The sequence below is a fragment of the Schistocerca americana genome, chromosome X (assembly GCF_021461395.2).
Source record: "Schistocerca americana isolate TAMUIC-IGC-003095 chromosome X, iqSchAmer2.1, whole genome shotgun sequence".
In the NCBI taxonomy this organism is placed as follows: domain Eukaryota; kingdom Metazoa; phylum Arthropoda; class Insecta; order Orthoptera; family Acrididae; genus Schistocerca; species Schistocerca americana.
In genome coordinates this window covers 886917847-886934090 of record NC_060130.1, presented here as the reverse complement: position 1 = coordinate 886934090, position 16244 = coordinate 886917847, and the positions used below count along the sequence as shown (strand labels likewise).

The following is a 16244-nucleotide window of genomic DNA, read 5'->3' as shown; positions in this document are numbered from 1 at the left end:
AGCCGGCAAACACTACCTCGTTTCTTAGGTGCCCGTACGTCATCATTGACATGGTTGCCTGTTGACCGGAATGCCATCTTCTGTGCAGAACACGATTGTACGGACATTTGGTTGACAGTTTGTATGATTATATTGTGAATGAGACACAGGACAGGAAAATAGCAGTTTGTTGCTTTAATTTTGGACACCAATGTGTTTACTAGAACAACTTGGTACAAATAAGAGCTTGGTACATGGCTTCTGTGGCTCCTATCATAAAATGTGGGATTATATCAGCTTCTGTAATGTGGAATCACAATGTCGCAAAGGACCAAAACATTCTGTATGTATGAATGTGTCATTTTGTCATGATGATGTGCCCTGTTGTTCTTCCAAGTGGACTTGCTGTTGATAGATACACATTGTTTTCTTCAGTTTGGCCTGGAAATTATCCCAGCTATTGAGCTTCTCTTCATTGTTCTTGAACCATTGCTGAGCTATGCTGCCCATGTAAAAGTATATGTTTGCCAAACACCTCATGTCATCCCACCTATTGTATTTGGTGACTTGGGCAAATCCTTTCACCCATTTCATTGGGTCCTGACTAGAAATCACTGTTGGATGCGTGATGTGTAGCTGACTTATGGATATTGTGGAATTCAGTTTTCTGCTGAATATATGGATCTCAGGAACAAGGTATTGCCTATATTCCAGTTCATGTCTCTAGAGGTGAAGGCTTTTACATTCCCTGATTGGAACCACAGTGATGCAGACGTTTTGAAGTACCCAGCATATCCATCAAACGATGTCACTTCTGAACCACCATCAAATCCAAATCCAAAGGTGGGATCATCAGTGAAATACAACACTCAGAGCTGAAAGCACATTTAAACTGACAGAAGAAAATCGCAACACCAAACACTGATTTATGTAGACTAATGAAATTTCAGGAATACATTTGTCTAGGTAACATATGTAAGTGATTAACAAAGCAAGATCACAGGATAAGCCATTGCATATGCAAAATGCTGGAACATTAATAACCAGTGCAAATGCCAGAATATTGAATGCAAACATTTATGCATTGTGTTGTACACATACTGGCTGTCAGTTTGTGGTATGGAGTTCCATGCCTGTTGTACTAGGTTGGTCAGTACAGGGACAATTAGTGCTGATTGTGGATGACATTGGAGTTGTTATCCAATGACGTCCCATGTGTGCTCAATTGGAGATAGATCTGGTGATCGAGCAGGCCAGTGCAATATGTTGACACTGTGTAGACCACGTTGAGTTACAACAGTGGTATGTGGGTGAGTGTTACCTTTCTGGAAAACACCACCTGGAATGCTGTTCATGAATGGAAGCACAACAGGTCGAATCACCAAATTCATCTATAAATTTGCAGTCAGGGTGTGGGTGATAACCATGAGAATGATCTGGCTGTCATACAGAATTGCACTCCAGACCGTAACTCCAGGTATAGGTCCAGTGTGTCTGGCATGCAGACAGGTTGGTTGCAGGACCTGAACTGGTCTTCTCCTAACCAACGCATGACCATCACTGGCACCGCCACATCCGCAAATGGTGGATGTTTGGGGTCAGAGGAATGCATGGTGCAGTGTGTCTGACTCAGAGCTGGCCTGGAAGTAACTGTTTTGTAACATTTTTTTGTGTCACTGTGGTGTCAGCTGATGCTGAAATTGTTGCTGCAGATGCAGTATGATGCACCAGAGCCATACACCAAACACAATGGTCTTCCCTCTTGGTAGTGCCACATGGCCGTCTGGAGTCCGGTCTTGTTTATGTTGCACAACTCCTTTTTGGTGTTGTTATTTTTTTCCCCTTCCATCAGTGCATTAGCCTCAATGGAACTGAACATCTGGATGGAGGGTACAGCTATTTATACAGACACTGAATATTACAGAATATACAAACATAAGATATTTCAAGAACATCCCAGAAATGATGAATACTAAATAACAAATAATTACTGGTGGTTGGGTTTAAAGTGGTGACCCACAGTGTGCCTACCAGTGATGCTATCCACTATACCATACTGCTTGTGCCATAGCTCACGGGAGTATTATACTACTGTCTATTATGTGATTGAGACATTTGCTGCTGACACAAAACTTCAGGTTTTTGGTAAAGTACCTAGAATGCAAGTGATAATAATTAACATGAATATGCTTGCTCCTCAGTGATCCTGTTGTGACAACATGCTCTTTCATTGCTGACGAGTATGTGCCTTACCTTCATACCCCCCACATCTCTCCCTAGAATATAAAGGCCATAATCCTGTAAATGACACTGACCTTCTCCATTACAAGGACAACATTTACAATAAATGCCATTGAGAAACATTCGTAATAAAAATACTGGAGATTGATGGAAAATTGCTGAAATAGTTTTCAGTGGAATGAACTTAACAATCAGTATGTAGTAGTGAATAAAATTAATGTGGCACAAATGAAAGTGAAAGATGCTTGTGCATTAAATTTTGAAATTAAGATATTGGGAGTTATTTAGGGTGTTTGAGGAGAAATAACAAATATTTTAGATGGCATTAGCATAGACTAATTCAAATAATACATTCCATATAACATGTTGGCTAATGGCATTCCAGTTACTATGGATTCATGTATCAGTTGTCATTTTTTGTTGTGAAATTCAAGTTGTAAACTTGTGTTTGAGCTTCCCCTATTGAGGTTTTCAACTGTGATTGTGATTTGTAGGCCAATTGTAATGTATCATTCAAATATGTCATATGCTGAGGATGCCGATATGGTGTCTGTCTATGAATTTTGTAATGAAAAAGCTGCTGTTTGTAGAGAATCAAGTAGACAGTTACCAGATTGAAGATAGTTTATTCATGTTTTCATGCAGCTGCATGAAACTGGATTGAGTACCCAGCAGCTGTATCTCATCTGTGGGTGAAGTAGAAGTCGTTATTCAGTTGGTAGAACATAGTTCTTCAACAAGCACAATTTCGACACACATCAGTGTTCCTCATACAAGAGCATGGTAGACATTACATATGTATTAGCTTCTGTCCTCCTCATTTACAGTGGATGTAACGATTTTGAGAAGGAGATGAATATAGACTATTGGAACTTTGTCAGAGGCCAACTGTAAACCACTGAGTTATCCTATTGAAACTGTTTACTGATGAAGCCACTTTTAAGTGTGGCTTTATCAGTAATACTCATAACTCACATTGTTGGTCCAACGAAAACCCACATGCCTTTGTGGAAACACATTTTCATGAAGGATTCACTGTAAATGTATGGTGTGATCTGTTAAGCCAATAAGTTGATTGAGCCTGTTGTGTTACCGCATCATCTTAGAGGGCCCCATTCTGTAGATTTTCTTGTAAATGAGCTTCCAGCATTATTGGAAAATATTACTTTGGCTACATGGATGGGTACATTCTTCCAACATGACAGGGCCTCTGTGTGTTCTAGTCATCAGGTGACACACCACTAAACATTCCCTAGAAGATGGATAGGCAGAAATGGTCATGTTTCTTGGCCACCAAGGTGACCAGCCTTTACTTCTTTAGATTTTTGCCTGTGGGGATGGTCTACAAATAAAAAATAAAAACACGAAATAAGGTGTTCATTTGGACTATGCTTCCATGAATTAGCACGAAGACAAACTCGAGAGAACTACGTGTGGTGTTGTCAAGGGCATTGGGAAGAGCAGTAAAGTTGGAGTTGAAATTCATGAAAATCAACTTTAAAGTTAATCATTTGCTTTTGCTTAGCACTTTCTCTGAATATTTGTTTGGGTTACATTCCAACAGATGTATCTCTTTAACCAATAAAAATTAGACGCAAGTTATATGGAATGTTTTATTTGAATTAGTCTGTATTACCACCTCCTAAAAATTTATTATTCATCTGGAAACACCCTGTATATGGTTGGAGCATATAGCCTATGACAAATACTTAACTTTTGAAAATGATTCCAGTAAATGATAGATGTTTGATTTTGTAGTTGGGTACATGGAGAACATCTACTAATGGCCACAAAGTATAGTACAAAACTCAAAATAGAAGTCCAGAATGTTCATAATGAAAATAACTGAGATGGTGTGTGTGTGTGTGTGTGTGTGTGTGTGTGTGTGTGTGTGTGTGTTGCAGTAGGAAACAGTATAAGGTGAAGCCAGTTTTGATGCTAAAACGTTGTAGCAGACATAAATTCCTAGAAGAGGAATAAGAACTTTAGCATATTCTTGATATGCCAGCAATACTCATGTAAAGAACTTCTTAATGATATTGAGGGTATGCATCATAAAAAACTCCAGCTTTCTGGTGATGAATGTAAATTTCATTAAAAAAACTAGTTATAGTCAGACATTTCACACTCTTAACAATGGGCGATTTTTCAGTGCAACATTTTGCGGCATTTTTAAATGAAAACCGAAAACCCGCAATAATACACAATCAGCATAACAGGTGGCTCCACTGTTGTTACATTTCAATACTGTCACTGCTGTGGCAGGGAAATGGCATAGTGCCACATCATAGGTGCACACAGTTGCTGGTGGAATGGTGTAGTATTTTCATCCAACTGTTCCTGTGTGATGAGGAGGCAATTGAAGATGAGTAGAGAAGTGTGGCTTGTTTTCTGGTGGCTGAGGGTACTGGAGTAAGCAAAATTCATCATTGCATGTCCGTTGTGTGCAATGAACCATGCTTGTCTATGGTGTGTGGGTACGACTGGCAGGGGGGATTCTGGGAAAGGCGCACATCACTGTAAGACGATCTGCACCCGGGACAGATCTGTTGAGCCATTACCCTAATGTAATGGGGCAAATTGGTGGCCTTATCCTGGGACAATGATGAATCATGGAGTATGAAATTCTTGTGCGGGTCAGCCTTAGCAGTGGCTTCATGCCTGCCCCCATCAGAGACCATTTGCTTTACTGCAAAATTTATGTGCAGTGGGTGCCACATCACATGACAGAGGGACAAAAGATGGTCAGAATGGTGTCAATTCTGAGTCATCTGCTGTGGTACCACAAGTAGTACCACAAGCATGCATTTCTGTCCTATATTGTCAGGTGTCAAAATGTGGTTGACAAAGCCAACAGCGGAAACATCCCACATCTCCCTGCAGAATAAATCCAAAGGTGTTCACCCAAGTTCTGGTAAGATCATGATGACCTCCTTTGATTGCAGGGGCTCTCTGCTTGTCAAGTTCCTCAACCATGAAACCACAGTCAATGCGCAGTGTTATGAAGACAATTTGCAGAAACTGTGACATGCCATAAAGTCAAAATGCTCATGAATGGTACCAGACTGAATCATCCTGTTGTACGATAATGCCCACCTGCACACTACCATTCGGACAGAGGCTACACTTCATGATTTGGCTGGGAAGCACTGCAACATCCTCCGTACAGCCTCGCCTTGGCCGTGTGATTTTCGCATCTTTGGTGACCTCAAGAAATACGTGCATGGATGCCGGCTTCAGCTGGACAAGGAAGTGCAAGTGTGGGTGCTGTTGTGGATCCATCAGCAACTGACTGTATTGTAATCATCTCGTCTCCCAGTGAGATAAATGCCTTAATGCCTGTGGTGATTACTTTTCAATGGAACCATTCCATGGTCCCATTGTGACAGGTATTCGGTTTTCATTTGACTGCCAGTCATATATAATGTGGGAAATGCAAAAATCATGTTCAACATCATAAAAGCAGTTATTCTGCTTTTATAATGTAAGTTTATTACTCGTTGATAAATTTTCTGAGTGTTGTATATCTTTTTTTTAAAAAAAGGGTTCCTCACACAAGCTCAGGAATTTGGAGACATTATTGCTGCCACGAGAAGGTATAGATGTAAGTATGTGAGTGAGACTGGAGAACATGAAAAACGCATCTCCCAATGTTTCAGACGGGAATATAGTGACTTCCAGTGTTCCAGAGCAACAGAAAAAGATGTGATGGGAAAATAGCAGCGTGTGATGTTCCAGAGCAATAGAAAAGTATTTGATAGGAAAACTGCAACTTCTGACATGCAAAGAGAGCAGAAATTACATCTGACGTGATAATCACTGGCCCCACAAATTTGTCTGAAGAGAGTTGAATGCGCAAGTCCATATCACCTGCAGCTGGAAGGTTAACAAATTAAAGTTGTGACTTTACGTGGAAATGACCAAAAAGTGATAACAAAAATTTACAGACAATTTTTATGTCATGTCTGTAACATTACTAAGCAGTTCTCATGCCATGTCTAGTAAACCAGACTGTAATTACAAAAATGTTGAGAGATCAGAAGATGAAAATAAGGCATAATCCAGAAACTGAGTGACATATTGCAAATGAATCAGTTTAAGATCATATCCTGCTGTACATATTTGATTGTTTTTCCTACTCATTGTTTTATTCCCAGTGATTCTTTCTTGTTACATATTTAAAAATGACCACCATACTACTGCTACTGCTACTGCTACTACTACTACTACTACTACTACTACTACTACATTTATCATGACAGAATTGTGAATCAACTACTTTTTGTGGGACAATTATCAGAAACTTGGTCCAAGGTGCAAAAACAATTTGGTTAAAATAATGAGCCTTTTTTTGGTTGAATGAAATATTTAAACACACACTATTATTGTGTGTAAAATGATTAGATAACTTCAGTGATTAACAGAGTTAAATAGTTAGAGATCAGTATGTTGTAATTTTTTGAAATTATGCCCAAATATTTGTAATTGGCAGAAGTGTTCGATACTATATTCAGTTAGTTCAGTTGTGGATCACATGCACATTAAATGTGTGTGAATTCAATTGATATTGCTTTTGACTGTTGAAAGATCAATGTTGTAGCAACTGAGGACCTGAGCAGATTAAATGCACAAATATAATTATTTATTTATGTATTTATTAATTTATTTCATTCAAATATCATCTTACAATGATATAGGAATTGTCAAGATAGTACAATAAAAATCAATAGTTCAGAATATAGATATACACAGAATATTTAAGTTTGCTATATAAGAATAGGACAGGTGGTCGGCCGTGGTCTTGATTTAGGAACCATTCTGACTTTTGCCTGAAATGATGTAGGGAAGCAATAGAAAACTCAAATCAGGATGGCTGGGCAAAGTGAACCCCCAGCCTGTGAATGAGAACCTTGGGAGACTAGTCACAGCTGTTATAATAATCTTGTGATAATTAAGCCATTAAAACCTGGACTTAGTCTTCACAGCAGAAGGAACCAAATGGCCATAGAGCCAGAAGAGGGCAGAAAAATAATATGCTTGATCATTATGTGTATGTATCAAATAATTTTGGTATTTGAAACTTTTGGTTTCTTTTATAAAAGCAAAATATTATAACCCCTTCATGAGAAATATGCCTGTTAGGCTATCGGCACTGCTTCAGAATTCTTTCATTATATTTTACACATCTTCAGTAGTGCTGTGTTCATTACAATTGTTTTGTATTTTTTTTTCCTAAATCCAAATGCCTGAAAGTAAATAGGCTTAACAATCTAAAATAGATAAATCACTTTTTCTGAAAGCAAGGGCACCAACACTATGAAAGTAATTGCTTGTAAATTGATTTTAATGGAATATTGCTTTGTTATTGTTGTCATTGACCTACTTTAATGACTATGGTGACATGAAATTCATTTAGAAAGCTGTATATCTGGATTTTAGGTGAAACTAAGCAGTTCTGAGGATGTACAATAATAAGTACGACAAATCATTGAGAATTGTGTGGTGGAGGTTCTTGAAGTTGTATGAACTGTCAGGACCTTAAATAAATATTTATTTCATATTACTTTCGAATAATGGAGATAAATAAGGTAGCCAATGAAATGATGGTATGCCATTTACAGAACTTGTCTCATATTAAGAACTATAAAGTTTTCTTTCATAGGATTCTTGTCAATACATTTAAATAATATTTTGTGTACATTCATTCATTTAAGCTATACAGAGAAGTGTTTTTGGGTAACCTCTCATTTAGACAAGAACTATTCATCGTACCATAAAAAGTACTTGGGAATTAATTTTTTCTTCTTTTTTTTTAAAAAAAAAAGTGGGTGTCACAACAAATTTATTGAAAGACAATCCCATATTCCACCTTGGCTGTTGTACAATGAATGTCATTTATATCATAATCGGCAGATTTTGGTGCTGTGGCATTTTCAAGTTGTTCTGCTCTTTTAATCACCTCTATTGGTGTATACAAATATATGTCTGTTATGTTAATATGTAATGGCTTTCGTAATAGACACACACAATAACAACATTCCACACTCATTGTCAGTTTGAAATAAATGCCATAGTGGCAAATGTGCATAAACGCAAAAACGTGTATGGCACAGAACATTGCTCTGTACTGGTTGGTTTGATTTGGGAATTGTGTTTAGAGTTCACACATATACACCTGTAGACATCTGTGTAGGTATTAGAATGTACTAATGACAGTCTCATAAGAAATGAAATACATTTTCAGCATTTCGTATCAAGGAAGAATTTTGGCATTAAAATACTTGAAGGTAAAATTATCAACTCCTTCCTTTTGTTGACTACGATTTTGGCTCAGAAATAAAGCAATATGTAGCAGTGAAACTACTTGGTATTGGTAATCTACCCAGGGGAATAAAATATTTTGTAGAAGTAATGTGTTCCAATGTAGAATAAAGGTGTTCATACTCTATGGTTGGGAGGGATGTATGATTACGCTTGGATGCTAAGTACACAAATTTTTAAGATTGTGCAAAACAGAGCTTGTTTTGAGAGCTTAGTAATACAACATTTTAAAGTAGCTGAAGAAAACATGTGACCATTTCAGTATGATAGTGGAAAATCCTGGTTAGAATCTGAACTATGGAATGAAGAAAGATATCCACTCATTTTATAGCAGATACACACGTATATTGATTGCTGAGTATTGGAAATGACAGGCTGAAGGAATTACATGTATTTAATGTTTTTGATACAAAAGAATAACATTGCATACTATGTGTTACCTATGGGTTAATGCACATGCACTGATGTGACTTGTTTTAGATGTAGACTTGGCTGTGGCTAACTGCTGTTTTGATTTTAGCTGTAACCTGCATAAATTGGTTTATATATAACACACACACACACACGTGACTTGGAATGTCATCATCTTGTTGTTGAAGGGAGAGATACAAGTTTCATTTGTCACATTCCCTGTAACTTACAAACTGGAATGTATTGCCGAAGGCAAATGTGCTGTGAGAATATTGTTGTTATTCCTACCTCTTGAAATAAGTGCCTAAAAGATATAAGCTTGTGAACATTGAAATAATTGTAGTTGCACTGTGAATACTTCTACATAAATGGTTTTGAATTGCTTTGTATTTTCATTTACTTACTAGGGAGATATTTTTTCATCCATTATCACCTGTAAATGAGATTTGTATTTGCAATAAAACAAAGTTAAAATTAGCACATTTGGTGAAATGTTACATTTGAGAAACAAATGTTGCATGAGGAAGAGGACAACGGCTGTAGGGAAAAAAACAGAAACACAAGGATTTGTGAGGGGGAGGGTGCAGGAGAAGGAAGGAGAAAAGTGTTATCCACCTTCCTCCTCTCATTGAGAATAATACACGAGAGTTAGAAGGATTTGGCATTATTGTGAATCATTATTCATAATAATAAGAGTGTTCATATTATTATTCTATTACAATTTAATACTCACATTTCAAGCATATACTGTAAAAAAAAAAAAAAAAAAAAAAAAAAATAAAAATACATAGACTGATTTTGGCTTCTCTTATGATTACAGTTCTTGGTAACAAATGAACAATGTAATTTAAGTGTGTTTATCTGTCAATAGATCATATAGTAGTGTTTATTTAATAACCTTTGAGTTGAATTCTATTAATTTTAAATTTAAAATATGCTACAACTGATTTAGCATTATCTTGTGCACTCTCTCTGTGTAAACAGATATGTATGATTTGCCCTGAGTATGTGTTACTACTGATGGCCATATAATTAACATATAGGTGTTAATTTTTGACATGTACAGATCTCAAGCCAATCACTCAATTGTGTTACTTTAAATTTTACCTGAAGTGACATATATTACAGTTATTAGCAGCATAACATCTCCACATGGGGGAAGTAGTTCCACTTCACCTGACAGTTACTCCTCAATATCCTAAGTGTAACATTACAAACCTTACAACATAGCAGCAAACGTTGCTGACAGCAATAGCTAATAGTGTGGCAGTACATCCTGGAATTGTATTGCAAGCAAAGTATGTGGTGTGCTTAGTAAATCTGATGTCATTGCTTGGGAAGTATCTGTTCGCCACTGATTCATTTTCCATATTTTGATTCCTTATTCTTGTAATGACCCTGGAAAGAAATTTATGAGTTACTCTATTTAATATATAATGTCATTCATAATTAAAAATGTAGAAAAAAAATACAGGTCCCATACATAAAGTCAACACTAAATATTATAATACATTAAAGGCACTTGGTAAGAGGAGTTGAGTTGACCAACAGGTTCTTGATAAATTAATTTGTTTCAGATATCAGTTTACTTTTTATGAGTGAATTATTCTGTGAGTCATTCTAATCTAAATGATAGTCTGAAAAATCCAGAAAAATTAAAGTGACAATAACACATTTAATGATGTTAACAGCAAACACACAATCATCTAATTGTTCACTAAGGACTTTTCAAACTAACAGTAACCAGAGATGTGTGTATAGAAATATATAATCACATAATGCACTTTTTTTGTTTATTTGAGGAGGCTGTTTGTGTGGGGCATGTTGTTTTTTAATAGTGCAATGTTTTTATGGGCTGTAATAAGAAACAAATATCCAGGCCATCCCTTGGGCTAAAGATGGATCATGCCATCTATTGAGCAAGTCATTTTCTAATTCCATAACTGCAGAGTAAATGTTCTCATATTTTGGTATGACTATTCTGATGATCATATGAATTCTGGAAATAATAAGCAATATGACATGGCCAAAATATTGTACATTGGAACTGAACTGACCATTGGAAGTTTTCACTCCAGTCCTTCTGTTATGGATCTCCATTATTTAGTGTGTTGGGATACCATGGGATTGTTGTGTGTTCCTAACTATTATATTGCCTCAGTTTTCTGGCCTCCTTATTATTCTATCACAAACTGTTTCCACAAATTAAGGGAAGATCACAAAAATAATTACTAACATACTCATTTTCAAAGATGAGGAAAACCACAACAGTTGAACCAAAACTATTTTATTGTTTACAACTGGTTTTGGAATAATATAATTCCATCTGCTGGAATACACTGTAGCAATGGAAACAATATGTTACAATTATGAATAAGCAGTAATTCAAAAATGAAACTGTGATAGCAAACTGATAACCATGCGTTACTTGCATAATGTGTAAGAGAACCAAGGTTATCTTCTGCCCTTTGCTGTCTGTGGAACAGAAGTTTCTAGCATAATTATATACCAGTATCAAATGTAATGAAATGTATCCAGCAAGTTTGTTTATGACACACAATATACAGTTTATCTTCAAATCTGGAATACATTTGAAACACCAGCCGTGGTGGTCTCGTGGTTCTAGGTGCTCAGTCCGGAACCGAGTGACTGCTGCGGTTGCAGGTTCGAATCCTGAATCGGGCATGGATGTGTGTGATGTCCTTAGGTTAGTTAGGTTTAAGTAGTTCTAAGTTCTAGGGGACTGATGACCACAGATGTTGAGTCCCATAGTGCTCAGAGCCATTTGAACCATTACATTTGAAACGTACATGGATGAATCCATTTGGTATAGCACAAGTAGTGCCAGTACTTCGTGCAAACCCCCTAGCCACAGTAAAGCTCATATAATAATGTGTAATACTATTTATGGTTGTCTATGTAATCTCCACAGGAAGTAGATGCCAACCTGCAAATTTAACTTCAGCATGGCTGATGTCAGGAGAGGAGAACTCTCAGCAGTAACACACATCCTGAGAGCGACCCATACATTCTCTACTAGATGCAAGTTAGGAAATTGAACTAACCACTCCATGTCCTGAATTGTTTGCTGTTGAAGATATTTTTCCATGAGAGAAGCTCTTTGTGTTCAAATGTTGCTGACTAGTAAGATGAAAATCTCCACTTATTGTACCATCATACGACTGTACATAAGCACCAAGGGTGCCATTTCGATTTCAGAAAACCTCTAGTCACAGTTTCACATGGCTAGAAATCCAAGTCCATGCCGTCACCCAAATATCTCTCTCTCTCTCTCTCTCTCTCTCTCTCTCTCTCTCTCTCTCTCTCTCTCTCTCTCATATATAGGTACTACTTTCACATGTATTTGATAGATAGTTAAATGGCTTCATGAGAAACAAAGTTACGATTGCTGCCACACTCGTCACCTCACACATAACTACAATCGTGAAGCCTTTTGGGCCCAATACGTGTCACTCTTCTGGTGGCTTCACCAAGGGCAAACCACAGAGTGAATGGGAACATTGTCTTATTATTTTAAGCAGATACCAGCTAATACTCATCATATGTGCACTTTGCAGCTCTTGGCTAATCCTTCTGGATGTTGAGCATGCACTTAGAAATGGTTACCACAGTCTATAAGTGACAAAAAGATGAATGTGTAACCACTTGCTCACCTTTGTACCGGTGGTCACAAATAATGTGTAATACTATTTATGGTTGTGTATGTAATCTCCACAGGAAGTAGATGCCAACCTGCAAATTTAACCACTATTTTGCTTGTGGCAGATTTACATAATGCTGCCATGGCAATAATGTACTCAAGCTAGACTTAATAACTTTACAAGTTATTGCTGTTTCTCTGATTTTTTCATAATATATTGAAACCAAAGTAAGATTTAGATAAATATTGTGTGTTGGATTGTGTATGGAGAAGAATTAAAGTGTGCTGAAGAGAGAGATGTATTGATAGTATTGTACTTTATATTTGTTTGCTTTATTTATCAATCCATAGGAGTCCTTTAACATAGACACACAATCAGGCAATGTGATACTACTTTAGATAGTTACTTATTGAATACTTTGAATAAATAGTTATAATATTGTCATTTCAGATGAATCTTTATGAAAGTGTAGCTATATTTTTACCATAGCAACAGTATTGTTTATTTATAAATAAATGAATAATTTTTGTATAACTGATTGTGGCCATTTTCTTTATTTTGCAGGTGAGGAACATGAGTCTGTCTCTCTCAAGTGCAATTTTACACACAAACACACCAAGGAAATGACCAACATTGATGTACCGTAGAGCTTTCAAAGCAAGAAGCAGCCTAGTTAATTTTACAAGTATTATTTCATGCTAAAAATTATGATGTGAATCTCATTGATAACTCACCATTCCATGTACATGTGTAAGACAGAAGGTACAAATTGTGCTGTAGGTCTCTCTCTCATTCTCTAATGATAACTGATGACATGGTAGAGAATCGTTACCTATAATGTTGAATGATATTTTGCATATTATATATGTATTAAATTCTTGTTATGTTGGATTAAAAATATAAATGACTATATTGCATACTTAAGTTATTAAAAAAGAAACATATTTATGACCTGGATAATTTATTTATTTTTTTAAATTTAATATGTAAGTCCTAAACATCAGTAATCACTATAAGTACAGCAGATTTAGGGATAAAATACTTGTGTACCAGAACACAATAATTTATATTACAAAAGGAACAAGAAATGTTCAAACAATAATGCTGCTAGTCTATTCACACATCAGGATGTGAAATGTTGTAAAAGAAAACAAGACATCCACCCAAATGTTGGTTTGATCACCATAGTTTTTTGCTGAGTGTAGTATTATTACTGAACGGGTATGCTCTTGACTTCCTTCAGTGTTTTTAACCCAGCCAGGTATGAGTGGACCTAACACATCATTGCCACAGACTAGATTCACTTATTGTCCATTACAAAAAGTGAAATATGAAGGAGAAGAAATGATGTACAGAAAAGAAACAAAAGAGTTTAAAACTATGCACAATGCAAAAACATACAAATTAAAATGACAATAATTTGAGCAAAATGACTGAACATCACATTGTTTCCCAGTCTCTTCAAAAAATTTGTTTACTTTAATTTTAATTTATGAGCATGGTTTTGTAATCCGTTAAATTATTTTCAACATTTTTTCCTCTGAACGGTGTTCGGCCCTTACATAACTTAAAATCCCATGTTTTCCATTTTTGTTTTAAAGTAAGTAAAGTTTCACACTTTCAGGAACCCTCTGCTTCTTGTTCAAGTTCTAATGTGAGTCATGTATCTTCAATGACTTCGTCATCAACAGGATGCTAGAAATGGGAGGAAATCAGCTGTGATTTTTTGAAAGGAAGTTTCACAGTATTTACATGGGGTGATTTAGGGAACAACATAAAATACTTCATTCTAGATGTCCAAATGAGTCTTTGAATGTAGGTTCTTTGTACTATCTGCTGCACCACTTGGTCAGTACTGTCCTATGAATTTAATTTCAGTCAGCTGAAACAATGTAGTGTGTGTGTGTGTGTGTGTGTGTGTGTCACATGGATGTTACTTTTCAATGTGAATATACATTACTAGCAAACCCTGCAATGCTTCACTATTGCAAAATATTTATGGAAATTGGATATACATCCTAAACTCCTTCCTTCCCCATGCTTCCATCTGCTCCTCTCCATTCTCTTTGTCAATTTCCTCCTGCTCCCACCATCCCATCTCTCTCTCTCTCTCTCTCTCTCTCTCTCTCTCTCTCTCTCTCTCTCTGTGCATCACCTCCACCCCCCCTGTATTTGTTCATATCTTCTTCTCACTTTTCTCTTACCCTGAGCCTTGTTTATTGTAATTGCAAAAGAAAGCTTGATTGGAAATTGAAGTCACTTAAAATGAATGGGTTAAATGGTTGGGATCATTGGTATGCAGGGTATGGGAGAGACCTCTCCTGCTGCCTCTGTGAGGACAGCAGTTTCAGTGACAGTATTACACATAGTTTTAATTTTTGAATGGGTAGGATTACAAAGTTTCAAATTATTCAGATTCTATAGTATTATTCTAATAATGAGCCAATAAGCAATAAATACAACGTTCCTGTTTTCTTTAAAACCAGCGGCAAGGCAGAAAACGAAATGGCACATTGTTGTCTATACGATTTTTGTTTAAAATTATGTATAAGGAGGAAGAATACAGTGTGAACATAAAGTCTGGGAACACTTTCAATTATTTATTGCACAAGAACCAAACACTGTACAGATATACATATGTCATTTTGAAGAGAAACCAAAAGTTTTTTTTTCATGTATACCGCCACAGCATAGTTTGGTAATTTGCCAATAGTCAGCAGTAGTTGCAAACATGGCGATGGATCGGCCGTGCTACAGAAGAGGACAGCTGTTTCATGAAATGGCCTCCCCAATCACCAGATCTCACTCCATGTGACTTTTTTCTGTGGGGCCACATTAAATATCTGGTGTATGTACTGCCTCTACCACATGATGTAGCAGAGCTCCAGGAGAGAATACGGGAAGCGACTGCCACAGTTGACGATGCCATGCTGGGACGGGTATGGCAAGAATTCAGTTCCATATTGATGTCCACCGAGTCGCTCATGGTTCGCATATCAAATGTTGGTTAAAAAAAAAACTTGCAGAGTTTTTCTTCAAAATGCAATATGTATGACATCTGTACAATGTTTAATTCTTGTGCAATAAATAATTGAAAGTGTTCCCGGACTTTATGTACAGCCCGTATATGTGGGAGAAACAGTTTTTCCAATAGTTTACATGCCCTGCTATCGTAGTTAAAACTGACTGTGAGAAAGAAAGTGAAACTGCATGTTTTCACAGCACAGCACTTTCCTTATTAAGTCAGGTTTGACAGAAAAAATATATATATATATTGTGGTTAAAAAAATATTTATCCTATACCTGCCTGAATATATATAGGTGTATCAGTTAAAAATTTGAAGCAAATTGGTCAAAAAAATTTTCGAGATATTTGCCGGCAATGTTTCCCCTTTATATATTAAAAATATGTAGCTTATTTCTGTCTGTTTGATGATTAGAGTATTGTGCAAAAAGTTGAAGTAAATTGTTCAAGAACTTTTTGAGGTTTTTGCTAACAATATTTCTCGTTTATTTATACACCATATTATTAAAAAAAATGTAGTCATATTCGCCTGAACATTTGTTAGAGCAATGTGTATAAATTTGAAGTAAATTGATTGAGAACTTTTTAATACTATTGGAAACAAT

The 16244-nt window shown here is 36.3% G+C and overlaps 2 protein-coding genes across 8 annotated transcripts in view; one reads left to right on the top strand and one right to left on the bottom strand.

The window, feature by feature from the left end:
• LOC124555258 (syndetin) overlaps nt 1–13531 on the top strand; it is a 145461-nt gene extending 131930 nt beyond the window's left edge. For all 7 annotated transcript variants that reach the window (XM_047129122.1, XM_047129125.1, XM_047129124.1 and 4 more), the window contains one exon: nt 13179–13531. The gene's annotated coding sequence lies outside the window, so the exon portion shown is untranslated. The remainder of the gene's footprint in view (nt 1–13178) is intronic.
• LOC124555259 (basic helix-loop-helix transcription factor scleraxis-like) overlaps nt 9746–16244 on the bottom strand; it is an 87409-nt gene continuing 80910 nt past the window's right edge. Inside the window, exons 3-4 of the mRNA XM_047129128.1 lie at nt 13349–13446; nt 9746–10350 (exon numbers count right to left, since the gene is read on the bottom strand). Of these exons, the coding sequence (XP_046985084.1) occupies nt 10312–10350; nt 13349–13446 (137 nt within the window). The 3' untranslated portion in view covers nt 9746–10311. The remainder of the gene's footprint in view (nt 10351–13348; nt 13447–16244) is intronic.